At 42.9% G+C, this 26,421-nt stretch overlaps 3 protein-coding genes and 1 long non-coding RNA gene across 4 annotated transcripts; 2 read left to right on the top strand and 2 right to left on the bottom strand.

Annotated features, from left to right (window-relative positions):
- The first annotated feature begins 696 nt into the window (after positions 1–696).
- On the top strand, positions 697–3,864 carry slc48a1a (solute carrier family 48 member 1a). Its single transcript, XM_034590944.1, has 3 exons — positions 697–1,271; positions 2,229–2,396; positions 2,477–3,864. Exons 1-3 carry the CDS (start codon positions 1,142–1,144, stop codon positions 2,611–2,613), a joined length of 435 nt encoding a protein of 144 aa, XP_034446835.1. The 5' UTR covers positions 697–1,141; the 3' UTR covers positions 2,614–3,864.
- A 935-nt stretch (positions 3,865–4,799) lies between these two features.
- LOC117765045 (solute carrier family 26 member 9-like) lies at positions 4,800–11,054 on the top strand. Its single transcript, XM_034591271.1, has 21 exons — positions 4,800–4,924; positions 5,513–5,652; positions 5,808–5,918; positions 6,078–6,253; positions 6,334–6,498; positions 6,579–6,731; positions 6,860–6,942; positions 7,051–7,198; positions 7,274–7,387; positions 7,871–7,948; positions 8,039–8,134; positions 8,222–8,328; positions 8,438–8,507; positions 8,594–8,686; positions 8,789–8,857; positions 8,891–8,956; positions 9,054–9,305; positions 9,967–10,021; positions 10,169–10,305; positions 10,731–10,790; positions 10,910–11,054. The coding sequence occupies exons 1-21, from the start codon at positions 4,800–4,802 to the stop codon at positions 10,919–10,921; spliced, it is 2,310 nt and encodes a 769-aa protein (XP_034447162.1). The 3' UTR covers positions 10,922–11,054.
- An 8,866-nt stretch (positions 11,055–19,920) lies between these two features.
- Positions 19,921–22,531, bottom strand: LOC117764781 (transmembrane and death domain protein 1-like). Its single transcript, XM_034590853.1, has 5 exons — positions 22,468–22,531; positions 21,984–22,175; positions 21,594–21,713; positions 20,593–20,742; positions 19,921–20,164 (listed from the first exon to the last, which is right to left on the bottom strand). Exons 1-5 carry the CDS (start codon positions 22,529–22,531, stop codon positions 19,935–19,937), a joined length of 756 nt encoding a protein of 251 aa, XP_034446744.1. The 3' UTR covers positions 19,921–19,934.
- Positions 22,532–24,795: 2,264 nt separating this feature from the next.
- On the bottom strand, positions 24,796–26,119 carry LOC117764527. The gene is made up of 2 exons (XR_004614406.1): positions 25,995–26,119; positions 24,796–25,165 (listed from the first exon to the last, which is right to left on the bottom strand). It is a non-coding gene; the product is annotated as an uncharacterized LOC117764527 (long non-coding RNA).
- Positions 26,120–26,421: the final 302 nt, after the last annotated feature.

A 26,421-nucleotide genomic window follows, 5' to 3' on the forward strand; every position in this document is an offset into this window, starting at 1 on the left:
GATTTATAGGTTCTATGAAATGTTTCTAAATCTAAAATATCATATCTATACGTGTATGGCGTTACCCCATCGCACCCCAGTATGTTTTACACATATCTTTATCAACTTCTTTATGTCACTGAAGGGTAAAAGGGAAAAGGTTTTAAAAGATGTATTCATCCATATCCCAGTCTTTCTCTTGTTTAGTACATTGACTCCTTTTTGTTGTCTTTGTTTTTTGTTTAAATCCCTTTGCTCTTCATTTTTTTTTATTTAATGTTCCACCTCATTGATATATTTTATTGTATTATACCACATTGTTATCTCTACCATTGTGGAATGAATTTTGTGCATTGCTGTTTCCTTGCTCCTAATGTTGGATAATAAAGTTTATCAAACATATTATTTGTTGTGTTTAATGCATATTGCATGACGTTTAATACTATATAATAAAAACTAATAGTGAACTTTGTATGAAGTTAAATGTTGAATAATAAAAACTAACTTGAACACAACCCAGGCTCAGAATGGAGCGATGACCTCAGAGGTGTGACATTACATTTCCCCTTTTCCTCCACTAGGGGCGATGTTAAATTTAGAAGCGGGTTTCCTGTGAGCAAAGATATCAAAGATGAAACAGATCGATGCCTTTGAGGAAAAAAAGCCATAAAACACCACGTCAGACTAAATAATTTCATCATAACATCCTTTATATTTTTTATTCCATGTGTTTAATAAGAATCAAGCAGAATTAATCACAAATAACATAAAGGAAACGTGATTGTTGCGATGTATCTTGTCGTCGGGCTGCGGACCGGAAACCAGCCCTGTTGGCGGTGACTCCTCTCGTGTCCTCTTGTCATCTCTGAGGCCCATGAGATAAACAGCTAGCTTGATGTGTTTGTAGCTTCTTCGTTAGCCGGAGACTCGAATGGTTCCTCTTCCGTTCGATTCCCGTTAAAACCACACGAACCACGGGTCAGCTAGATATTTAAAAAAAGCACCGTGTTTTTACCTCCAGCTGATCCAGGACCTTCATACGGTTGTTTCCCTGCCAGGAAATTGCATAACAATGTGGAGCTAACCCGAAGAATTAGCTTAAAACATCGTCCCTTTTTAACAAACACGTATTTTTTAACTCCAAGCGAAGTTATATGTGACGATGGGATTCAACAGGATCTACATCAGCATCGGGTACGCGACCTTCGGGGCCCTGGTGGGTCTCTCCGCTTTCCTGGTGTGGAACATCGCCTACAAGCAGCCGTGGACGGCGGCCATGGGAGGCCTGTCAGGTACCTCGCACACAATAACATGGAGAGAAGTGTCTCGTGTCTGTGTTTCTTCTTTGTTTAATGTCCATCATGACACGAGACTCGTTATAACTTATGATTTATTGTGTCAGTTCTTTGTTAGTGTCCGTGTCAGCAGCTTTAAAAAAAAAACCTGATGGGCTGCAAGGTCACTTTTATTCATATGATCAGGTGTGGGGTTTATCCTCCTCTTCCTCCTCTTCCTCAGCATCTGTCGGTTAGTGACACAGAGAATGGATCTAACTCTGTTATGATTATTAAAGGTAATAATAATGTGCTTCGTACTAATACAGCTAATGTGGGGCTGGAGGAAGATGGTTATCTGGTCTAAACTCTGGAGAAACTGAATTAAACACCATGTCAACAATGTCTCTGCTGTTTTGAAATGACAAAACTTAAACTAGTTTAACTTTTCTGTCCTGTTAGTTATTGGCCCACTCAATAAACCTATAAGCACATTTGCAATAAGACAGTGTTAGTTGACATATCGCCATGGCTACATGTAGACATTTAATCAGTTTGTCTAATAATCTGCAAGTTTGTGTTTTATTCATGGATCAATGATTGTAGAAATTGTTCCAGAAACTTTTTCTACTCGAAGCTTCTCATCTGAGCGCATTAACAAAACAATCAAGGAAATCGCTGATGGATTTATTGTAATGTGATTTAGTTTCAGGTCCAGTTTATTATAATAATAATAACTTTATTTGTATAGCACTTATCTAAACGAGGTTACAAAGTGCTTCACACAAAGGTCCATGGCAAAATTAAGATTTGATTGTAATGAAAAATTCTGTTCAGTCCAATTGAAGATCATAACTTAATGAGGTCAAGACCTTAACTTTATAGCCAAACCCAACAGTTCCCACAGTGGTTGATTTACAATTGGCTCTAAATTAGAATAGGATCTCATTGCTGTGTGTGTTTGTCTCCTGACAGGAGTTCTAGCGGTCTGGGCTCTCGTCACACACATCATGTACCTGCAGGACTACTGGCGCACCTGGCTCAAGGGGCTCAAGTTCTTCATTGCTGTCGGCGTGCTCTTCTCAATCCTGGCCCTGACCGCCCTCATCACCTTCCTCACCCTCGCCATCACACAGAAGCAATGTAAGCCCTCCCTTCCGTTCTTCCTCGTTCATAATAATAAGAGCAGAGTATTCATCACTTGACTTTTTCCCGTCCCACAGCTCCCACTGACCCGAGGAGCCTGTACCTCTCCTCCGTGTGGAGCTTCCTGACTCTCAAGTGGTCCTTCCTCTTGGCCTTGTACTCGTACCGATACCGCCAGGAGTTCGCCGACATCAGCATCCTCAGCGACTTCTAGTCAGGATGGATTTTATAGACTCCGATGGACTTTGAGGGGTTTTAGATTTTCCGGCAGGAGCTGGTCAAAGAGCTTTTTGTAACAAAGAGGAGGAAAAAAACCCAGACGTGGCTAGATTAAAAAAGTCATCTGACCTTTTTTCCCCCACATGGAGTTTCACCTGTTGCTCTCGCTTAACAAGTTCTGTATTTGTATTGTAACCCGTTGTCCTACTTTTAATGAGCTACATATTATATTCCTGTCGTCGTCATAAATCAGAACCTCTGAAGAATGGAACTTATTTTTTGCGTGACTTGCTGAAGGCTATTTATGAAGAGATTTTCAGACAGATTTTATCTTTTGGATGTTTCAATCTTAGAAAATACTAATATGTAAAAGGAAACCCCCTTCCACAACAGGTTTTTATTTCAATAGGCAGTCGTTAAAATGAAAGTACTCTCCGAACCAAAACTAAAACCACTTACCTGAAACCACGCTGATGATGCTAAGTTGACAGTGTGTGTTTGGAGTGCTTGATTATTTTTACCCGTACAGGCATTTTCATAGCTCCGGCCCTGAACCACAGAATATTCACGTGTCCAGACTGTCTCTGTCGTTCACTGTCTGTCTGATATTCATCATCAATGAAGCAGTTTGAAGAATTGATATATTTTTTTAATTCAACCACTGATTTAGACGGTTTCTCTCTCTCATGCGTAGCTTTTTAAAGATACTAACCCTGTTACAACCCTAAGGAGGAAGCGATTCTTCATTTCCTTACTTTATCCTCAGCTTTTTTCTTTCATTAGATTTGAAACGGTGGAGAAAAGGCATTCCTGTGGAATTTCTGCTTTTTCATCTTTTGTTCCACCAGGGGGAGCCCTGCTTTTTCCTGTCTGCAGTCCTGAGACATTCCTCTAGAGAGATAAAATTGATTTGATAAATAATTGCACTTTAGTCTTTGGCCCCATTGTTTTGCACACAAATCCTGTTACAATGGGCAAAAAATACAAATGTTTTACATGCTATCCTTCATGTCTCACCCTTTTTAATGATGAAATACACTATTTATACACTATGTATCATTTATGTTACACCTACTATGATTTGTGTAAGTTATACTAGGCTTTGTGAGTAGTTTACTTCCGGCTGTAACGTTCGTCTACCCTCTACCACAAAACATGTACATTTGTATTTTTGTCGATGGGAGATTGAATGTGAGAAATCCACGTGTATAGAAACCAAACCCATTAAAGATGCATTTATTGTTAATTATATCACGTTGTCTGCTGAGTTTTTTCAAGCTTTTCATATACGCTCCACCTACAAGGTGAAAAAGGTCTTTAGCGCAACTTGATAAGAAATCAAACCAAGTTGTGTTGATACACACGTCTGAGCCAAATGCCTTCAGACGTCCTGCTTCAACAATAAGGTGCAGTGCTGTTTTCACACTTTTACTGTTATTAATTTGACATTAACCAGTGTTTTCAAACTGATATTGTCGTAATAGTGTTGAGACGGATGTGTAGGAATTTGACTTTAATTATTTTATTGATAAATGCAGGTGAAGACTGGTTTGTGGGAATCAATCTATAACCTATTGTCTGTTGTGTTTTAGTTCCTATAATTCCTGAACCCTGACAATTAACCACTTCTAACAGTGTTGGTGAAATAATATGTTTTCAATTTCCAATTTTCCTTATTTCTTATTAATAATTAATTTTGTTCTGAAATATAAAACAAGGTAGACTTGATTTAATAAATAAAAATGTTATTCTCCATGTGAAGTGAAGTGTTAATGAAGACAAAGTGAACTCATGCGTGTGCTTTTATTTACCTGCTGTTGATCAAATATTTTAGCAGCTATCCGACCTGTTGCCTTGTCCTTCATCCGTCAAGGTCAGATTAGGCTCTTAAATGAAAATGACAGAGTATGAAAAAAAAAAAGGTTTTCTGAGGTCACTCAGACTAGGAATTAAAAATGCACTTCTTAAAAAATGAGAGTCAGGGATAAATTGTAACTTACATATTTTAATTTTGTTGAAGAAATGTAATGATGATGCTGCCTTGACTTAGTTTGCAGGTTTCTAGCTTTGATATGAGACTTTAACTGATGAATATGTTTTGTGTGAAGATGTATTGCATGTTATTTATGGTAATTCTTTGAATTTCATAATGGTTTAAATATGAATTTATACTCTATAGCCATGCACGTCGACCGCCCACGTTATGTGATTGACAGGCCGGCGTATAACCTCCCAGACTTCGACAGAGAGTTTGACAAGAAGAGTCGACAGTTTCCTGTTGGCGAGAAAGTAAAGAAACTCTTCAGGTACGGAATCACAATGTCACCACACAGTCACCGTGAACCACACAAGCCCTGACATACACCCGGTGTGGGTCATTTTCAGCATATAACAAAAACCTTGTGAGAAGTCGGTGACGCAGTATTTCTGGCAAATCTGGCCTATTTGAAATCCACCACAGCAAATGGCACTCTGATTGGTTTATTGCATGTTTCACCTAAAACCCACCAATGGTTAATGAAGAGATAGTGTCCAGCACTTTTCAACCATGCACCTGCAAGTTCATCAGGTTTCTGTCGGTCACACAATCGCTTTTCCGCTGCCTTTAGACAGCGATGCACCATCAATGCACCTGACGACTCATTTTAAGACCGACCAAGTGCTTTTGTCACTCAAACAACAGGAAAATGGCAAATGTGTTGGTCTGAACGTAATGATTTGAGTCAAGCGTTGCACCCAGTGAGGGATCGAACCCAACGTCTGACAAGATAGTTGTGATCAAGCAGTGAAGAGCCCTGCAGCTGTGACTCCACACAAAGTTTATACAACAGTTTCCCAGTAGCAACAAGAAAACCAGAGCTTTTCAAAGAGTTTCTCCCATTTGTTTCTGTCAGATGCTCCAAGTCGAGACTGAGGAGCCTGTTATTCCGACACCTGCCCATCCTGAGCTGGCTGCCCAAGTACAAAGCAAAAGACAGCCTGCTGTGTGATGTTATCAGCGGGGTCAGCGCCGGCACCATCCAGGTTCCCCAAGGTCAGTCAATCCTCTTCTTCTTTCTGCTGACGCGTCTGTGTAATACCTGTCGCCCGCTGCTAGTTGCATCAGCGTTACCATCCAGTGTATAACGCAGTCTTCGTGCCTCCTTGTGATTTATTCGACAGTTATAAAAAGGTTTCTGTTCTCTGCAGGCATGGCGTTCGCCCTCCTTGCAAATCTCCCTCCCGTCAACGGCCTCTATTCTTCTTTCTTCCCCCTCATCCCATATTTCTTCATGGGCACCGCTCACCAGATGGTCCCAGGTAAATCAGAGTGATTTATCTGCTGCGATTTGGTGGGATGACAGTGATAAGTTGCCAGAGCTGCACAATGCAGATCAGCTGCACTCGGCCCGACTCGGCCCTGTTTGCAGCATAAGGGCTGAAGGAAATTCGATGTGACTCACTGCTCTCTGTGTTCAGGCACTTTCGCCGTCCTCAGCATTATGGTGGGAATCGTGTGTCTCCAGCTGGCCCCGGAATCGGACTTCAGTCATTTCAACGCCACTCTTAACGCCACAGTGGTGGACACGGAGATGATGAATGAGGTTCGTCTGGGGATATCTGGCACTCTGGCCTGCCTCACCGCGATCATACAGGTACGAGTTCCCCTCGAAGTCTTTTCAACTGAAATGAAAGAGGAATCAGTTCCATCTAAAATCGGCTCTTGTCCACACAGATTGGCTTTGGCTTCATGCAGTTTGGGTTCGTTGCCATCTATCTGTCAGAGTCCTTCGTCAGAGGCTTCATGACGGCTGCGGGGTTACAGATCCTCATCTCCGTGCTCAAGTACATCTTTGGCATCAAAGTGCCGCCGTACAGTGGCCCCCTGGCTGTGGTCTATGTGAGTATGTGTTATATAGTGAATAAAAGACAATCAAAATGGCTTTTTCGGTAATATGTAATTGTAATTGTTTGCCACAGACTCTCACAGATATTGCAGCCGGCCTTGCTGATACCAACGTAGCGTCGTTGGTATTTGCTCTGGTCAGCAGCGTGGTTCTGATTGTCGTCAAGGAGCTGAGCGCACGTTACCGCCACAAACTGCCCTTCCCCGTCCCCATGGAGATCGTTATTGTAAGTAGAATATAGTGTGTTCATTTCTCCAAGGACACAAAAGTGCCTCTCTTCAGTTTTGTGTTCAGTTTCATCAACCAGGTCCATCAATATGAAGGTGATGGTTATTTCTCCCTCCTCCTGTTCAGGTGGTGGTGGCCACGGCCATCTCAGGCCCGCTGCACCTTCCTGAGATCTACCACATGGACATCGTGGGAGAAATCCCTCTGGGGTAAAGCACATGTCAGCAAACTCCTGATCAACGGCTGCTTCTTTGATTTAAATTACTCCTGCGATCCATGACAATCCACCAAATGGATTGCTTCTCTTCATTTTCCAGGTTCCCGGCTCCGATCCTGCCGACAGTGAGTCAGTGGCAAGACATGCTGGGCACAGCGTTCTCCCTGGCGATAGTTGGGTATGTCATCAACTTGGCGATGGGCAGGACTCTGGCAGCCAAGCATGGCTATGATGTGGATCCCAACCAGGTAGAAAAAAAACAGCATCTCTTTTGATAGTTCATTAAAAACAAAATGAATGAAAGGTTGCACGTTGCTCTACAGGAAATGTTGGCGCTTGGCTGCAGCAATTTCCTTGGGTCCTTCTTTAAGATCCACGTGATCTGCTGCGCTCTGTCTGTGACCCTGGCTGTGGACAACGCTGGGGGGACATCACAGGTGAGCGCGGTCAGATTCTACTGGTCACTTTTAAATCCCTACATGGTCTGGATCCGCTTTGTACTTCAGAGCTTTACTCCGACACCACAGGATCAGAAAATGAACTACAAGTCCCACGATCCAGGTTTAAAACAAAGTGGCCTCATGGTTTTAAGGTCGTAGCTTCGACGCAGTGAAACAAACTCCCCCTCAACATCAAACCTGCAGAGTCAGCTCCTCATTTTAAAAAGCAGTTATGAACTCACCTGTATATAGGAAGACATTTGTATAGTTTTTTAACAAATTAGTGTCTTGTTCTTTTATCTGTTTTGTTTTTGCATTGCTGAGTTGTATCTGACTTTTCTATGATTTTCTAACTTTGCACACTGACTCTGGTCTTTAAAAGCACTATAGAAATGTCATTATTAAATTAACATGTAACAGTAATTCAATTAATAAGTATCATGTCAAATTACTAATTACTGCACATGTGTCCTCCCGTAGTTTGCTAGTCTGTGTGTGATGCTGGTTGTCATGGTTACCATGCTTGCATTGGGAGCCTTCCTGAAACCACTTCCCAAAGTAGGTGTGACATTATCACCTTGAAACATTAAACACACAACAGTTTTGAAAAATGTCGTCGTGATTAATAATTTGTGTTTGATTGCTCAGTCAGTGCTCGGAGCCCTGATCGCCGTCAACCTGAAGAACACGCTCCTGCAGCTCTCGGATCCCTATTACTTATGGAAGAAGAGCAAGTTGGACTGTGTAAGTTAAACATATGGGTTGTTTGCATTGTTGCAACACAAAACAATATGTTTTTCTCCTCACTCGATTGTTCTCTCTCTCTTCCAGTGCGTGTGGGTTGTGTCGTTCTTGGCCACCTTCTTTCTCAGCTTGCCGTACGGCGTCGCCATCGGGGTGGGCTTCTCCATCCTGGTCGTGATATTCAAGACACAGTTGTAAGTAAACTCCATAAAATAAGTTATGTAATTGAACCAACAATTAATAATACAATGAAGCAGAGTAAATATTAAGGGAAGATTTATTTTATTACTTTGTTCCTTGTAGTCGTAACGGTTCGGCAATGGTCCAGATTATGGACACAGATATCTACATAAATCCTAAGGTGTACACGAAGGTATTAAAACTATTCTTTTGATATTTTACTCAATATATATTTAATGTTGGTGATCTGCATTTAACAGTTTTGTAATAAATCCACAGGTCATGCCAATAACGGGGGTGAAAATAGTCAACTACTGTTCACCGCTCTATTTTGCAAATGCTGAGATGTTTCGGCAGAGGGTCGTCAAAAAGGTGCCGTGAGTTAACGACCTTTTTCTGCTGCCGTTCACGGTTCAGCAGGTTTGAATTGAATGTGTTGAGCAGGAGTGTTTACACAGGCATGTTTGTGTCTAGACCGGACTGGACCCCGGCAAACTGATTCTGGCCAAGCGGAAGTTCTTAGAGAAGGAGATGAAGGAAAAATTAAAAATGGAGAAGAAGGACAAGAAGGAAAAGAAGGACAAGAAGGACAAGGAGACGAGGAGGAGGAAGCCCAGCTCGCTGGTGAACATGAAGGTTCAGGTGGGACCAAGAGCAGAAACGACACCTTTTCCACATTTCATATTCAAACTGTGAAACGTTTCCACCTGTGACCTTCCTCTTTGTATTTCCTCCACAGACCATATCTCAGCTCGAGCTGCAGAACGACTTTGATATGAGCGACGGCAGCGCCAGCTCCCCCGAAACTCCCACCAGCTACGTCAACTTCCACTGCGGTGACATTGAGCTGGGCGAGCAGACGTCCGAGCCGGAGCCGTCCAGTCCCTGTGCCGTCACCCTGGAGTCCCAGCCCATGCCCTTCCACACCCTCGTCCTGGACCTGGCAGGCGTCTGCTTCATTGATCTCATGGGAATCAAAGTGCTGATAAAGGTCATAATCTTGTTTTTTGGCAGCACTGACACATTCACTCTGAGAATGAGAGGTTTGATATTATACATGTTTAGGCTCTGTATTTTAGGACAGTTCAGTTGAAGGGACAGAAACTGAGCTGAGATGAAATTAAGAACTGAAACGTTTATATTACGTAGCTGTGTATCTGTTAATTAGATTTACAGGATACAATTTAAGAGCATAACAACACAGACTTACACAAGCATTATTACATTGGTATATGTAATTTTACAACTTTTAGGCAGATGTGTAATGTTAATAAAATGGAGAGTTTGAAATTGCCTTTTTTTAATAATGTTTTGTATTTATGTAGCAAATGTTTATATTGAATTAACATGCACTAACCTTACAGTTCATAATTTCTCATTTCTGACGTTAAAATATTCATGTTAAAGAGACAAGAGAAAACAGGAAGAGAAGAGAAACATCTACATTACATAGACAAAATATAATAATGTATATTCCCTTGATCGTAAAAGGCTGTAAAAAGTTTTAATATTATAAAACTTTGTGGGGGCAAAAGATTCTTTGTTTTTGGAGAATAAGAGTCATGATTTAACCTTTTATGATTCTGTGGATACAGTTGTAGTTTGTTCCGAATGTTGATGAACAACCTTCTGTCTCTTTATTTCCCTCTCAGATGAACTCAAGCTATTCGATGCTGGGGATCAAACTGTACCTGGCTAATGTTCAAGGTAAAATCTCAACTCAGAGTATTTCTCTTTGCAAACATGTAAATATATCTATCCTTGTATTTGTCTTTATACCAAATGAACATAAGGCAGAGTCAGTTTGGTCGTGTGCAGCTCTTTGTTTGATGTCTGCTGTCTGTCCGCCTGCAGCTCAGGTGCACGAGGAGCTGGAGGCCGGAGGAGCGTTTGAGGACGGAAACATCGCCCGCGGTAATCTCTTCCTCTCCGTCCACGACGCCGTTCTGTTTGCTCAACACACCTCTGGAGAGAGGCGCGTCTCCCTAAAGGTCGGCCCCAGCTGTATAAAGCAACTTTATCATACAAATCCTTTTTCCACAACATCACAAACAAACACCTGCTGTTCAGAGGTTTCAGCTCAGGGCTACAGGGAGAGATTAAGACGACTGTAACACCATGATTTATTCTCCGAGAGGGAAATTCCTCTATTTAGTGCGGCCTCTGTCGCCTTATCTGCTTCGACGAGGGTCAACAGAATATCACGAGCTGTAGGTTACACCAAGGTCAGGCCACGTATTAAGTGCTGCCGAGTGCAGCTGACAAAGCAGGTTACACACATGTGTCACAGCTTTGAACTGGAAAATAAAGCGGCTCTTAAAACACATGATGTGATAGTTAAAAATAAGAATATTACACCAAGTCATGTCTATTTTTTATAACATCACACTGTGTATGTGTCCGTTGTTGGCTGCAGGCACAGAACGCAGGAGAGGAATTCCCCATTGATATTTATGAGGAGCTGGATTTGGAACAGGTATGCACTTGTTTGCCTGTTCAGGCCGATACACTGTAAAATGACAGTTACTTCCTTTTTATATTCATCATGAAGCCATTACTCTGTTCTGTAACTAACGGTACTTTCACCTCTTTTAGGAAATGTTCTGAGCTGCGCTGGAGATGAGCAGAAGAAATACGACACAAATACCAACAATAATCTTCAGTGTCGGTCTAATTTATGGAAATGTATTGTCGCCCAAAATATGTCCCGTGCATGGATTGTTTTTTTTGCTGACTGTCAATTATCCAAATACATTTTTTTTTTTTTTTTTACAATGTGGTTGTGCAGAGTAATCAGTACTTGACTCGGCTGACAGGGGGTGGTACACACCAGCACAACACACGACCAGTAAGTGCTGAGCAGATAATGAGGGGGAGCTCTGAGTCTCAGCTCAGCCACCCCCTCACAATAACTGGAGGGGAACCTGCTGACTGCGCAGTCATACAGAAGCGGGCCTGTAATTAACTGAGAGCGCGCCTGGCCGCAGCTGAGGGCCGCAGCCAGCTGAGCAGTTTGGCCGAGTCCCTGTGGAGGGGAAGGCGTCGAGAAAAAGGCTAAACACAAATGAAAGGAGGAATCTCCACGGGCGTCAGCAGTTTCGTGCTTTGTTGTGTTCCCAAAACTCTATTAACTAACACAGTCTGCATCACTGTCCACACGGCGGAGTGAAGTCCCCACAACCAGAATAACACTTGTAGTCGTCTGCCGGTCGTAACGGTGGAGCGAGAAAGAGAAATACCTCGGGCCCTACAAAGTTGTGTTTGTGTAGCAGGTGCGTCGAGGCCTGTGGTGTGGAGCCGAGCCGCCTGCTGACAGTGGTGTGGTGTGTGTGTGATGCATGAATGGATTTATGAAGCTATTAAGAAATCATCCTAAGGTATCCTGGCACACATCTGCTCCTCTGCTCCCCTTCATCTCCGCAGCAATTTGGCACCACCAGTGATTACAAGGTTTCTGTGGCCATCAGCTTTAATTTGGAGCTCTGGGAAAGTCTCTCATCGCTTTTGTGTGTCTGTACGTGTGAGTGTGTGTGTGGTGTGTGTGAGAGAGAGAGGGAGGGAGTATGTTGTGTTTAATTTCATCACCTGCAGCTCATCCCTCTCTTCATTTCTCCCTCTTTGTTTGTCAGACCGTCTGTAAACACCTTTTGCTTGAGTCTGATTTAATTATATGAATCTGGGAAATTGAAATTTTAAATAATTTGTTTAAATATCTTCTTTTTACATTACATGAGCTTCTATGGCACTTTTGTCCTTCTTTTCTTTAAATGTTTAAAAGAACAAAGAAGAGCTTTACTGTCCTGTGGAAGCTACAACAAGTATCTACACACTGAAAACTACCTTAAAGCAGGTTTTGACCATGAAATGTGACAAAAATCAAGTACATCAAGTTTTCATAAATTCACATACTCATAAATATCACTTCCCTTAATAAGATCCATAAAATTATTTCCTGGGATAACCGTTGAAAAATATTGAAAAATAACATGAAAACACCAATAACACTCGCCTGCTCACATCTGGAAAACACCCCCCCCCCCCCCCCCTTTGTTACGTCCCTGCCTCTCATTACATGGTGCGCTGCTTTTTATTGTTTTCATTTATCTAAATTCACTTTCAGCTTTTGCCTATTTAGCTTTTTATTTTAATTTGACTCTCTTGATATTGTGTTATGTTATTATCCCTTATCAGCAGAGCTGTAGGTTGAGAACCAGCCCAACCTTTGCAGAGGTCAGCCGGTGATTACATTGAATTATGAAATGCTTCGAGCTAAATCCCCTTTTTCAACTGAGACACAGTTACACTGGGCCATAGCTTCTCAATCCCCGTAATTGCAAGTTCACATAAAAATTAATTTTACACCCCTTGCACATTCATTGACCATGATGGTTTAATTAACAAGGTCCCTTTTAGAAATTTGAGACGGAGAGATTTATGTATTAAATTTGTTTACACGCCCAGTGGTTTCTTACTATTGAGACTAATTGCGTGGTTTTGGAGGGAACCCCCCCCCCCCCCCCCCCCCCCCCCCCCCCCCCATTGAGTCACAATGCCCTGTCATTTAGTGCTTGCCCCGCTTTTATGAAGCGCCCGCCCCGGAGATAATATTCAGCTCTGACCTTTCAGAATAAAGATTTCAATTGTGAACGCCTTAATAAAGAGCCAGGAAGCCAAATTTGATTAAAAGACTCTTCCTCAAATATGCGGAGGGATTGTAAGTGTCAGCCGAGGAAATGAGGATGATATAGAGCGACCGAAACCACTCCTGGAAATTTAAATAATGGCTGTTTGACATTGATCAAGTGACGGCAGTTAGTGCTTTGCATATGCATTTTATAGACCCGTGTTTGGGGCTCTACTCTGCTTCATTAACACACCGCTCTGCAGCCGGAGAATCATAAATCTTGATCGTTCGATGTCAGCAAATTGTCTTCGGACAGGGTTTATTTACAGAGTCCACGAGGGCAAACCTGACCACTGATAACTGTTATTAATTCATGTTGTGTGTTGTCTCATTCCAGCAGTTCAACAGCAATTAAATGCGCCAACAATGGAGCGTTCTCTGGTGATTAATTAAGGCATGAAATTATTGAGTCTGCATCTCTGACTAGACGATGGTAAATTATTTACGGTTAAATTAAGCCACAGCTCCACGTCTGAGAGAGAAAACCGCTCAACCCTGCTGCCATTTTTGTTTTTCTCTTCAGCTCTTTCCTTTCACGCAACCATTTTTGCATTAAAAGTCCATCACTATTATAAACTTTACTATATTTAAGGGACGATGTGAACTACAAACAGCCGAAGGCAGAAACTGAGAAATCCGAAAAAACCTTCAAGGTTGGTGTTTTCTTAATGTCAGGGAGGAGGGAATTAATTTAAACTTCATAAACAGTATCACAAACCGAAGCTGAAAGAAGAAGATAAAGCAGTGGAGAGATAAACAAATTTCACTTTCCCTCTGAACATGGCATCAAGACAAAGGTGGATTGCAGCGATTGGTGTCGGACAGATACGCCCGTCATCAGTGCAGCGTTTTATCTTCCCATCCTCTCATTAAACAGGAGCGGCAGGTACTGTTTGCTCTCCTGTCTTCTTATTAGATGGAAGCGGCAGCGTGATGGCTGCAGATAGCGGCTCCTCACTGAGCCATTCGATATCAGCGGGGAAATTAGACAAGACAATGCAAAACAGCGCAGTGTGGTGCAACACTGAGGGAACTCATTAGAAGAGTGCAGCGAGGGAGGAAACCACAGGATGCTCTGCAACATGTCATCGGGGGTGTTGTGAGTGTTATTACACAATCATAATTTGATAGCTCGCGCACAATTGCTTTATTAATTTTGAGAGATAAACTCACAGGAACGAGGGCGTAAACGAGGAAAAGCTTTGCTGCAGCGTGAAGAATCAGACTTCAATTGATATGTTCTCAAGATTTCATATTTCCAAGGAAGGATTGTCTTTTGGTGGTTTGTGTTGTGGCCTCACAGGTTGCTGGTTTGAATCTCCATGTGTCTCTGTGGGTTTTCTCCAGCTTCCTCTCAGTCCAGAGGCATGCAGACTGTGGAGCTCCAGCCCCCCCCCAATCCCCTGCGACCCTCAACAGGATAGGTGGCATAGATGATGGATGAATTGCCATCTCATGTTTGGGCTTTTCTCTCATGCACAGTCTTGAATCTATCTTTCAAGGATTCCATCTGCACAACATTCATGGCAGCATTTTTTTGCTTGTTGTCTGAAGTGATGATTGATCCAGTCAAGCACATGAACAGATAAACCCAGATAAAGTGCTGCTTATCATTTCTTTCACTAAATTTCCATTTCAGTTCTAATTCTTTAAGACCACAGTTTACTGAAAGGTGTTTAAAAGCTTGTTTGTCACTGTTGTGAAATGAAAAGCATCAAAGGGGCGATGCACATCCTCAACGTGCCCTGAACACACGTGTTCCTATATATCTGTTATTGAGCACTAAACATCATTTGTGTGTATGGGTACTTAAATAAATACTTAAGTACTTAGAATATGTACCACTTACTGCAGCAGCCGCCCCTCAAACCGTCCGCTCCTCTGCAGCTACGTGCTCACACACTGACACACGCCATTAAAGTCCCACTTGAAGAAGAGAGACTTAGGGAACGGAGACCAGCTGAGTCTGACTGTCTTCAAATGTCTTTAAGATTGAGCCGGCTGAGACCATTAGTTAAATTAACCTCTGCTTCAGAGTCATTAGCACAAACATTAGCAAACTAACTTTTCTGAGAGCTCTACATGAAAGAGGCCCACGGAGGTTTACACTCATTAACCTCCAAACACACGACGCTAAGAGAGAGAGAGAGAATAAGGGAGAGATGGAGAAAAGACAAAATTCCTGGACTTGATTCTCAGTGAGAACGTTCTTCAGACATGTTTGTTTGCTCTGTTGTTGTGTGACGTCCCCTGAGGATCCCTGCTGGTCCCCGGTGCAGACGAAACACACCTGTTTGAAGCTCACAGGAGAAATCTGCAGGCTTTTATCTCCACAGACAGAAAATCAAACAGCCAGATTTTTAAAACAGATTTTTCTTTAACTCTCACCGTCACCAGGGGAATTTAACTGTGGTTGTGTGTCTGGTTTATTAATTATTTGTAATTAAGAGCTCAGAGTCGTTGGATGCATGAGGATTGTGAAACAAAATGATAAAACAGGATGAGTCCTCTCTCTCCTTCTGGTTTGAAGTCATTAGGTTTATTTGCATCCTCACCTGAATTTTTACTTTTTCCTAGAAGAGTCCTGCACCAAAAGATTTCAAACGGAAAAATATATTTCTAAGTGAGGGTGCATCGGAGAAACCAAACATTACTGAAAACAAACCTGAACGTGTTTTCAATAAAAACTTATTTTAACACGTGCTGCACATTTACGCTCATGCAGGTGCCCAAGACATTACACTCGTGTCTTTAGGGCATTTAGGAGTATGAAGCGTTTTCCTGTTATTGTGACGACGCCACTGATCCTCAACAACTGTCAATCGACAAGGTGTAAATGTTTCTCTAGTATCACATTAACAATCCACAACAGCACTTAATTCTTCCACCAAGGCCAAACAGTCCCTTTAAATTCATAGAAGCTGCACCAAATTTCACCCATTCATCGACATCAGTTCCTTTTAATGATTTCTTTAATGAATTCCATGAATTATTTCCTGGAAAAATGAAGAAAATGTTGACAAAGGTCGTACCTCTGACCCACGTCCCATCCTCCCATCCAGGTTTCATGTTAATCTGCCCTGGAGTTTTTGTGTAATATTGCTTAAACACATAACCTCATAATATCTAATAGCAATAGTACCTGCTGAGTTTCCTCCAGGAATAATCACGTCTCCTCTCTTTTTTTTTGAATAATACATTTTATTGCTCTCTCTCTCTCTTTCAGCTTTTTACAATATATTATCCACACTATGAACCACTCACATAATCCTCTGCTATTACAGCTCACAGGTTCATCATAGCCATTTAAACTCGCTCTTTAATAGAACCATTAAAGCAAAAGTATAATTCCACTCTTGTTGATTGTCTGCTGTAACGACCTGAGCCGAACAGAGGAGGGCACTGTGGCTTTGTCCCTGAACCCCCCCCAGAACCGCTCTTGTCTGATCAAGCACTGAAAACTTTGAAGAAGTCTCAGATCCCCCCCCCGAAGGATACCATGAAAGACAAAGTTATGAAAGCTGGAGCTGAGGCGATTAAAATAAAAGGAAAAAAAGAAGTCTGACTTTAAAAGAGCTGGTGTTGTGATCTTGTTTCCTGTGATCCATATATATTGAGCAAACGTAGAGTGATGGCTGAGCGGGGACCGCGGCGCCTCAGTGGCCCTGCAGATGAATGAAGATGCAAATGGAGGGAGGGGGAAGTTAAAGCCTTCAGTGGCACTAAGCACACCCGAGAGGCCGCGGTGCAGAACGCTCAGCCTCAGCACATGGAGGACGTGGCCCCTCTGTCTGAGTGTCCCCTTGGCACGCATCACATCCCGTCCATCTACATTCTCATCCAGACGAACACTTGACTCCTCATGCCGAGCGCAGCCAATGACAACAGACAGATGTGCCCTCCTCGGAGAATAGGGTTTGATAAGCTGCTGCTCTGCAAACTGTTAAATAACCCAAAGAAACCGCCGTAAAAAGAAGAGAAGGAAAAAAGGCCTATTTTACATGAGAATGGAAATGCCTGGAAACCATATCCTCACACGTCTGGCTGTAAATGTCAATTTCATGTCTTTCTCTATTCATCCATGACGTCTGTGATTGCTTCAGCCTTTTGCATGAGAATGGCCTGAGATGAACATTTGCCTATTCTGGCGCTCAGTGAATGAAATGCATCTTAAAGGACCAGGTTGCAGACGATCACGTGGTCAGACCTACGCTTCGTGGAATATGAGATTGTGTACTGTGCTGTGCGGTCCGGAAGTTACACGGTGCGCCCAAACAGGCCGGAGGTGCTTTCTGCAGTTTCCCTCATCCGCTACCAGAGAAGCTTCCTGGTGGGACCTGGGCGATGCTGAGGAGTGTCACAACCATGATGCAGGCCCCATGTGGCGTGTTGTTTCTGTGAGTTATTCATGCAAACGGTACGCTGGCTTTCCTCTCCACTGGTTCCAGGAACACAGGTGAGCCCGCAGCAGGTGAAGCTGTCACAGTCGGCACCTGCAGGATCCTCACAGCCGGCAGGGAAACCGAAAGGACGCGGGAAGTTTTATCGTGAAGAGTTCTGCCGCCCGGGAGGTTCGCTGATGAAGGTGAAACACAATGATGTCTGAAGACACACGGAGCGAAAAGACTAACTGTTACAACACGAAGTTACTATAAATAGAAAGGACGCTCTAGAAAAATAATAAAGTCTGGTAGGAAGAGTTGCTTCCCATCAAATTACAGGAAAACAAAAACATAGATTTAAAAAGAAAATGCAGATACAAATACATACCTTTTTGTGTTTTTATATATAATTAAATTAAAATGTATATTCAAGACCATTCAGCGATTGAATAACCGTAGAGAAATCTATAATTTCCCATTAAATTTATTTACAAATTAAAGCTTTTATTTAAATTTTAATGATTTCAATATAAGTTATTTACTGTAGTTAAATGGTATTTACATTTAATTTAGAAAAAAATAATATTTGCAAAAAATATTTTATAGTGTATGTTTCTGTTTTTATCTTAAAAAAAATATTTTCCTTTTAAAAATGAAATGCGAGCAAATTGGTTGATGCACCAGAGTATTAATAAAAGTCCAAATCAAAAAGAACAAATATCGCAGCCTGATAGAACATCGTCATGTGTCACGTGTCACATTATTAAAGTCATCGTTAGTGAATAAATCAAAAATCCAATCCACGGCCTTTTGTCCTTTCAGATCGTTGCTCACACGGCTTTGCTTTGCATTATAATTTGTTTAAATGTTGATTTATGAACTAATTGTCTGTAATTGCTGCTTAGTGCCACAGTTAATCCAGGCTGTCTGCCTCCTGGAGCACATGAGGCCACATTTGTATAATGAAGTAATTAGTTCAATTATGAAGAAGAAAGTGGGGATAGTGTAAGAAACTGGGAACAAGAAGCTAGAAGATACACCGGCGCCACGAGTGTCTCGCTATTGTTCTTATTAAACTGTGTCTCAGCAGAGTTAACGTGAAAAACACCCTCATGTAAGCAAATGCGTCTCTTAATCGAAGCCTGTGAACGTCACCGGAGTCAATTTGAATCATCTGAAGCAGACAATTTGATTCTGTTTGGTTTCCAGTGACATTTTCTGAACCTACATCGAGTTTTCTCAGCTCGCTAACAATCCTCGCTTATACCTCACACCTTTAAAAAACAGATACATAGCTCCGTGTCGTCTATTTGGCTTCCGTCGGCCGCCAGAAGCTCCCATCACAACCAGCAGCGCTCCATTGTCTGCCGGCGTTGTCATTGTTATTAGTCTTTTCGGGCTGCCTGTGGAGGCATCGGCCAGGCCCCCGGGAAGCAGGCGCCAGGCTGGATAATTAGTTGTTCTCCGATGCCAGACGGGCACGTTGCCGTCACTTGGAGGGGAAATGGAAAGTGGCATCGCTATCACAGTAACACCGGAACAACCTTTGGTGTGAGGGCTGGGTTCCAAAGCATCTGTCACACCACTAGTCGTCCACCCACTGGCAGGACTGGAGCGCTCACCGGTCCAGCTCCACACAGCATGGATAATTACTTCATCTGAAACGGCATTATCACTGTCCTAGTTGACCTGGTGTGGTGGAATCAATATGATTGAGTTTCTGTATTGGTTCTTCTGCGGCTCACTGTGGACATCGGAAGTTTAGGCATTTAAAAAGAATGCATGTGTTACTTTAGTGTGATTTAAAGCCCTAAACCTCCCAGGAGCTGCATCCTACAAGTTAGCATCTCCAACCTGGGTTTGGAAAGAGAGAAGCCAGTGACCCTGGTGGTGATGGTTCTGTAGGAGATGAGGAGGATGAAGAGGAGGATGAAGAGGAGGATGAAGACGCCGGAGAGCAAGGTGCCACTGAGTCCCAACAGGACGTCGTACAAGACGGGCAGAGCCATGTCCAAAGGTCCCTTCAGGTGCTGAGGGATTTAATCATCTAAAATCCACTATTACAACTATAACTTAATGGATAATGCCGTAATAAAAATTTATTTACTGTTTTATTATCGCATTTAAACTTAATTTAGAAAGAAAACTAAAATAATACAATACATTTCTGTGAAAGAACCTTTTTTTTACAGTGTGTGTTACTGGTTTTACGTCAAATGTCAGATCTTCCTTCTGAAAATGAAACGCGAGCTCATTGGTTGATGCACTAGATTATTAAGAAAAGTTATATTAAAAAAGAAAATATACAGCAGCCTCATAGGACATCTGTTTGGTGTCAGTCGACAGGCAGAGATTTGTGATACTTGAGTTCTCATATCGGTTCCTCTGCTGATCACTGTGGACGTGGGAAGTTTAGGTTAATTAAAACCTTAATAAATAAAAGGGAATGCATGAGTAATAAATGCGATGCCAACTTTATTTAAATGTCATTTTAAAGCCCTGAACTGTTTGTCTGACTTCACAGGAGCTGCATCCTACATCTGACATCTTAGCATCAGACCTTGAGCTTGGAGCGACAGCTGCCAGTGACCCGGGGGGTGGTGGCTCTGCGGGAGACGTGGATGGTGATGAGGACGATGGAGACCCCGGCGAGCAGGCTGACTCCGAAGCCAAGCAGGACGCCGTACAGGACGGGCAGAACCACGTCCAACGGGCCCTTCGGGTACGAAGGGACAGGAGCCACCTCCACAACCAGGTCCAGGTCACTCCATGACAGATCCTTCACTAACACACACACACACACACACACACACAGCACAAAGACGACAGACACACTTACAATCACACAAGGACCGTGGGAGCATTTTCTTTGTCAAGTCTTAACTTGAATTAAACGCCCGGGAGGATTCAGAAAAAAAAATGGACAGGTGATAATTACATTTTTGAATTTCAAGGTGTCCTGGGAAATACTCCTCATACAGCGAGAGTGTTGATGTGGAGGAGTAATGAGTTGGAAGCTTGCCCACGGCCACCAAATCTAATCCAGCATCTCATCTAAACACTTAATAGATTCATGGTTCAGTGAAACATTACATAATTTGTCATTCAGGCGGCCTCCAGAGGGGTAACCCCGAAAAAATCTCCTCTCCACTTCAGTAGCCCAAGATTAAGATTCACTCAGTCTATTCTTCTGCGTGAGACTTTTTCTTTACCTTTTCTCTTTCTTTTGTGACCCGTGTCCCGGTGGCGTTTTGCATCCGACTGGACTGAAGGGACGTGTAACGAGCTCACGTACTTGTGATAGTCGTCGACGTAGCGCTTCAGGTTCGAGGTTTTGTCCTCGTTGATGTTCATCCCCACTTCTGTGAGAGCACAAACACAAGCAGGGCCAAGGTAAAAGAGTATTTCTCTGTCACTTCAAGTGCTCTGAGCGCTTGTGTTCCATCCCCATAAAAAAGGTTGTGAATTTGAATTTAATTGTTGTTTTCTTGCCATGAACATAATTAGTTCTGGCAGGAGAACAACTGCCATCCTTTAGTTCGGAATAAAACAAAACCAGCCACTCAAGCTCCGACGTATGAGTGGATCTCTTCAGAACTGCAATCAAGTGCAGGGTAATTGCCGCATTCTGCATCCAAACAGCTTTTATTTTCATGCACTCTCCCTCCTCACGTCTTATAACTCATCTCTTCCCATCCTCTCCTTGTCCCCTCTTTTCCCTCCAAAGCTGCCGATGAAAGGAGCAGATGGTTTGTTCTGTGGCTGGTGTCGGCTCCACTGAGTCCTCTGTCAGATCATTTACACCTCCCTCTATCTGACACCGCTCGGCTGCCGAGTTGCGCGCACACACCGGACTGCAAACACATGCCAACGACTGGCAGTGTGCAAAATATATGCCACTTTTTGAAGTTCCAATTAAAACAAATCTCAAAGTAATGAGGCGATTACACACCGTCGTTAGTGGCACGGAGGCCTTCTTGACCGAAATAAACCGATTCCGAGAAACACATCCACGTGAACCCAAATCGGGCTTTGTTCCAATTTGCATTTCGAGGAGGGACATGCTGAGATGTTTTGCTCCAACAACGTTTCACCTCCTAGTGGCCCTCCCACACAAAACTGGTGTATTTAAAAATAGATCACTGGGCTCTGCAGGAGCCACGTGTCCCCCGCTACCCCCCCCCCCCCCCACCCGCCTCCGCCTGTTTCTCACCAATGGCGATGTCGGTTCTGCCGATGTGCATCAAGGCGCGGGAGAGCTTGTCGTAGTAGATCCGCTCGCCGTATCTCAGCAGCCAGTCTGTCAGGGCCGTCCGGCACTCAGCCTCGCTATCTGGTAAACACACAACATATGGATCTGACACAGACAGGCCTCTGACAGTCAGACAGACACTCACCAGCAGGCGGAGACGGAGACAGGTCCCAGGGTGGACTTCTCCTCACGTCTGACTTATTACAGCTCCAAGTGAGCGTCTCCTCTCTGTTATCTGTCTTCTTGCCCTTGATATCTGCCCTCTAACTTCCAATGCATGCGATAGACCATCTATGAACCCTGTGGACTAATGTGCCAAAAGTTTCAGGTGAGACATGTTTCGGTACGAACCCTCAGAGGAGGACGTGTCTCTCTTGGCTCGCGGTTTGAGATCCAGCTGGTTGTTCTCTGGTGAGAGGCGCTTGAGATGCTGGAAGATGTTCTCCTCCCGGTGAGAGAGGGTGACCAGCAGGTCCTCGCACTCTCTGTGCGTCAGCAACTCCACCAAACGCTGCAGTTGATGGACACCGACATCTTCTGCCACTAAACACAGAGAAAAACAGAAAGAGATGCAGTTGGGCCTGAGTCTGTTTTCACCGGCCACATTAACAACAGTGTAAATCTGATTTAACGAAGCATCCGGCCGACACCGTAAACAACATTTCTGCAGCATGGTTGCACTCTCAATTAGCAGCGGCTGCTCCAGTCAAACTGTCACCGTGAATAGAGACCGAACAAACAACATTTCACCACAGAGAACAGAGCAAATCAGCACATTCAGACTCCAGTTGAGTCTTCGCAACGCGCCGGCTGCTGTGGGAACATCTGCTCTCACCTGTGTCCTCTCCGAGCGTCCCACTCAGAAGTGGACAGATGGAGAGGAGACACAATGTCCACATTTTCGATTACAGCTGAAGTTGTGTGAATCAAACCAGGCTGCAAACAACTGATGAGGTTTTATAACTGACAAAATGATGTAGAGTTGAACCAGTAACAAGCCAACTGACAGTGTAACATTCTGTTTTAATTTTTTTGAAACAGCCAATCAGGATGCAAAAGATATTCTGTTTGTTTTTCAAATATCATTGTTGTTGTTATTAAGCTGTCAAGCCAATAAAGTTTGCTGAATTGAACTAGTGCCACAGAGAATCTGTTTATGAATGGATTATTTTTCTAATTTGTGAGAAATTGAAGAATCCATCAACTGATAATGAAAATGTTTGACACACTTATATTCCTGTTCAACATTTTAAAAAGTAAAGTTAGTTAGTTTGTTAGATAGGTTTTTACTTCAAATTTTTTAAAATAGAAATATCTATGTGAGCAAATAAGAAACCTGGCACAACAAACATGTGAAGTTTAACAACAAATGTTGAAAATAAATAAATCAGTTCCAATAAGGAGTTGTTATTAGTTTTTAATAGTTTTTATTTCATATTTCATCAAAACATTTTGTGAACAGCCTAAATATTCTAGTTTTCACCATAAACAGCTTAATTAAAATCAGTAAACATAAATGTCTATGAAATGTTCAAATCAAATCAAAAGTTCAATGTTTCAAACTGTTATGTTGTTGTCTGTGTCTGTTTTTTTAAATTTTTTTTAATGAATTTTATATTTTCTCTACGTAGGATTGGCTTCTTTGTGAAAACAATATGACTTTTACATGTAAACATGAATTAATGACATTTCTATTAATAATAAACATTTTCTTATTCAGCTTTCTGTCCTTTTTTCATAATGCTTATAAAATGGGTAATAGTGAACTATTAAAGGTGGATCACATTTGACTCAGGGAACCAACAGGTGACATCATCATCATCATCATCATCATCATCATCATCATCATCATCATCGATCACCTTCGTCTTCTCTGCTTTTTGGATCATCTCTGTCCTTGAGAGCTGATTGATTATGTCCTCGTTAGTGAACCAGACAATCAGTTTAGTTTTTCAGGGACAGACTGTATCTACCATTAACTCTGTCTGACCACTGCAGATCACATGCTACATCTGCTAGTTTATCTGTATGTAACTTCAGGAAGTGCATATTTCCCCCGGTTTCCATGTAAGTTGATAAGGATGAGATATGGGTGAGTTTAGGAACTTCTTTGATTTCACAGTCTTGATTCTAAAAAAATCTGACACGTTTAGACGACTGATATTTATGAACGTGTGGTGCGGATCCAAATAACAATCTGGATCTGATTGAAATGGGGTTAGATGACATTCTGTGGTGTTTGCACATCCACCGCAGGTTGTTAACCCGACCACACAGAACATTCGGGGGCATGTTCCTCGTATCCCAGCACATTGTTTCCTCCGCCTGCCTGTTTTCCTGTTGTCTCAGAGACTCACGTTGCTCGTAGCGATGCACTTCAAAGCCTGACATCGCTGAGTTACTAAAATACATTTAGAAGCCATTGGGGGGGAAAATCCATTCCGTGCCATTGAGACAAGGAGGGGTGTGCGTTTATATTTATACGTGCTCACATACATAACCATGGGCCAACTGCATGTTCCTTTGCTCTTTAGTGTTGTTATTATTTCATGTTTCTAAAAGGCCTCCGGAGGGAATTGGTTGTCAGTAACAACACAGACCTCGGCCAGTGAAGGGCTCACACACACCTAAATGCAATATGCTCTGTTTATTTGTAATTCCACTGAGCTAAAAGCTTTACCCACACGGTCTGGATGAAACAACCTGCACTTCGACACGCTGAGCTTTACAAAAACCACAAAACCAATAATCCCTCATATGGAATCTCCATCGCTTGTATTGTAAAGAGTGTGATGCATTTACAAAGTGAAACTGAAGAAGACTATTATGTTAGTCCTTCGCATCGACGTGCACGACCGCAGAGAGAAGAAGTGCTGGGAGGAGTTGAGGTGCATCTCTCCAGCCGCTGAGAAAACCTGTTTAATGATATTGTTGTGTGTGCTACAGTGGGGGCACGTTCTAAATTGTTAATAAGCTTCATTTGCCAAACAGTAAAGGTTGTTTGTGTGGGCTGAGTCTCAAACTCTCCTTGTTGGCTATACTGGAAAAAAAAACAGAATCACGCTCTGGGGCTGAGAACCACAGAAAGATTTTGGAGTGGGTGGTATAATGGCTCAGTAATGATTTGAAATGTTGCACTTGCAGAAAATATTGAACACATGAGCAGGAGGTCAGGAAATTTATTCACATTACAGAGTTGCTCAGTACATTATCTTATTGATGAGAATACACACATGGCACATTTTATTCTATGCATCACAGGAAAAGTACACAGCACCGTAAAGAGCAGGATTTCATAGGAGAGAAAAACTAGTTTCCGTCATTGAAAATACAACCAAAGGAAAAACTGCAGACACAAACTGAGTTATTTCCTCGGCTTGTGACTCGGCTGCCGTCTGGTGTTGTGACTATTTGCTGGTGAAGTCATATCCCCATGTCTCTTACACTTCACACCACTGAAATCTGGTTAACTGCAGATACAGACTCCGGTGGAATGAAGGATAGAACACATGGAATATTCCTGCCGATGGCGTCTGGGGGGGGGGGGGGACACAACATATTAACATGACAAATAACAACAATTAAAACACAACCTTATCTCCTCTGATACCCTACAATGAGTTTTTACTGGGGAAAGTAACATTGAGGAAAAGCCCTAAGCTTTCACTTTCAGTGTTAATCTGCAGGATGGAGGCGCCGTGGCACCTGGCGCCGAGCGGGGCGATTGGGACTGTATGATTTATGAGGACGCCTCGGAGGGTGAGGGGGTGGCAGATGAGTGCGGCAGCAGTTGGATGCCGGCCTCTCCCTTTTTCCTGGAGTTGGAGCCCGAGTCTGAGCGAGACCAGGCCTGCCCTGCTCCGCTCGTGGCTCCAGGGTTTCAGGCTGCTGTTGAAATCCTGGGCTCTGGCACGTTATCACAGGCCTGAGCTGAGTGACTGTCTGCTCGTGAGTGATGCAACCCCGCCACAGCCACCCCCCCTCCCCCCCTCCCTCCACCCCCGAGCCTCCAGTCCCACTCCTGAGGAAACACAACACCAACTGAACACTTTGCTCGACCCCCTGAAGCACCTGAAGCTTTGTGATAGTCACACTTTCCCCTCTTTTATGCATTTAGACCCATTCAGACTTTTTCCCCTCAGTCCTTCTCCCGTACTTAGAAAATCTTGGTTGTTTCTGCAGAATCTTAAAACAAAAACACCTGAATCCCTCCGGGTGATCTTATCATTTTAACACATTGACTACAACTGCTTCTGCCGTTGGTTGTGATAAAGCTGTAGCTCTTGACAACTCTGCTGTCTGGATCAGACTTGTTTCTGTGCACAGGCGTTTCCTTACCTTGTTCGAAAAAGCATCACTCACCTGATTTGCTCCTTTAGTTCCCCTGTGATTCCTTTTGTTTTTTCGGTGCAAATCAAACAGCGGAAAAACGTTGAAAGCCGCCTGCAGGAGCGACTGAAGGTGCGACTGACTGGGAGCTATCTGTGTCCTCTCTGGCTTTTTTCTCTACCTGATTCAGGTATTGGGGTTTTAGAGACCTGCGCCGACCAATAAGACGCTCTCACCTGAGGAGGACCGCCCATTTTCTTCCCGGTCATAAAAAGCCGCCACACCCTGATATGTGGCGTGGTTCTACTCCCAAGAATCGAGAAAGGGGCAGATAAACAAAGTGAAGGTGTATTCCCAAAGCCTCGGTGTCCAAACAACAATATATTAAAAATCATACTATTAACACAACATATCATCCACGTCAAAGGCTTTGAAAGAAGAGCCTTGAACTTACAAATGG

The sequence above is a fragment of the Hippoglossus hippoglossus genome, chromosome 7 (genome assembly GCF_009819705.1).
Source record: "Hippoglossus hippoglossus isolate fHipHip1 chromosome 7, fHipHip1.pri, whole genome shotgun sequence".
Classification (NCBI taxonomy): Eukaryota; Metazoa; Chordata; class Actinopteri; order Pleuronectiformes; family Pleuronectidae; genus Hippoglossus; species Hippoglossus hippoglossus.

Excerpts from the sequence above, each read along its gene's own strand:
- slc48a1a (XM_034590944.1), top strand. The coding sequence starts at position 1,142 with ATGGGATTCAACAGGATCTACATCAGCATCGGGTACGCGACCTTCGGG. Across the intron at positions 1,272-2,228 it reads GGCCATGGGAGGCCTGTCAG|GAGTTCTAGCGGTCTGGGCT; the intron begins GTACCTCGCACA and ends GTCTCCTGACAG. Across the intron at positions 2,397-2,476 it reads CGCCATCACACAGAAGCAAT|CTCCCACTGACCCGAGGAGC; the intron begins GTAAGCCCTCCC and ends CCCGTCCCACAG.
- LOC117765045 (XM_034591271.1), top strand. The coding sequence starts at position 4,800 with ATGCACGTCGACCGCCCACGTTATGTGATTGACAGGCCGGCGTATAAC. Across the intron at positions 6,943-7,050 it reads GTGGGAGAAATCCCTCTGGG|GTTCCCGGCTCCGATCCTGC; the intron begins GTAAAGCACATG and ends TTCATTTTCCAG. Across the intron at positions 10,306-10,730 it reads AGAGGCGCGTCTCCCTAAAG|GCACAGAACGCAGGAGAGGA; the intron begins GTCGGCCCCAGC and ends TGTTGGCTGCAG.
- LOC117764781 (XM_034590853.1), bottom strand. The coding sequence starts at position 22,531 with ATGTGGACATTGTGTCTCCTCTCCATCTGTCCACTTCTGAGTGGGACG. Across the intron at positions 22,176-22,467 it reads GACGCTCGGAGAGGACACAG|TGGCAGAAGATGTCGGTGTC; the intron begins GTGAGAGCAGAT and ends CTCTGTGTTTAG. Across the intron at positions 20,165-20,592 it reads TCACAAAAGAAAGAGAAAAG|TGAAGGATCTGTCATGGAGT; the intron begins GTAAAGAAAAAG and ends TGTGTGTGTTAG.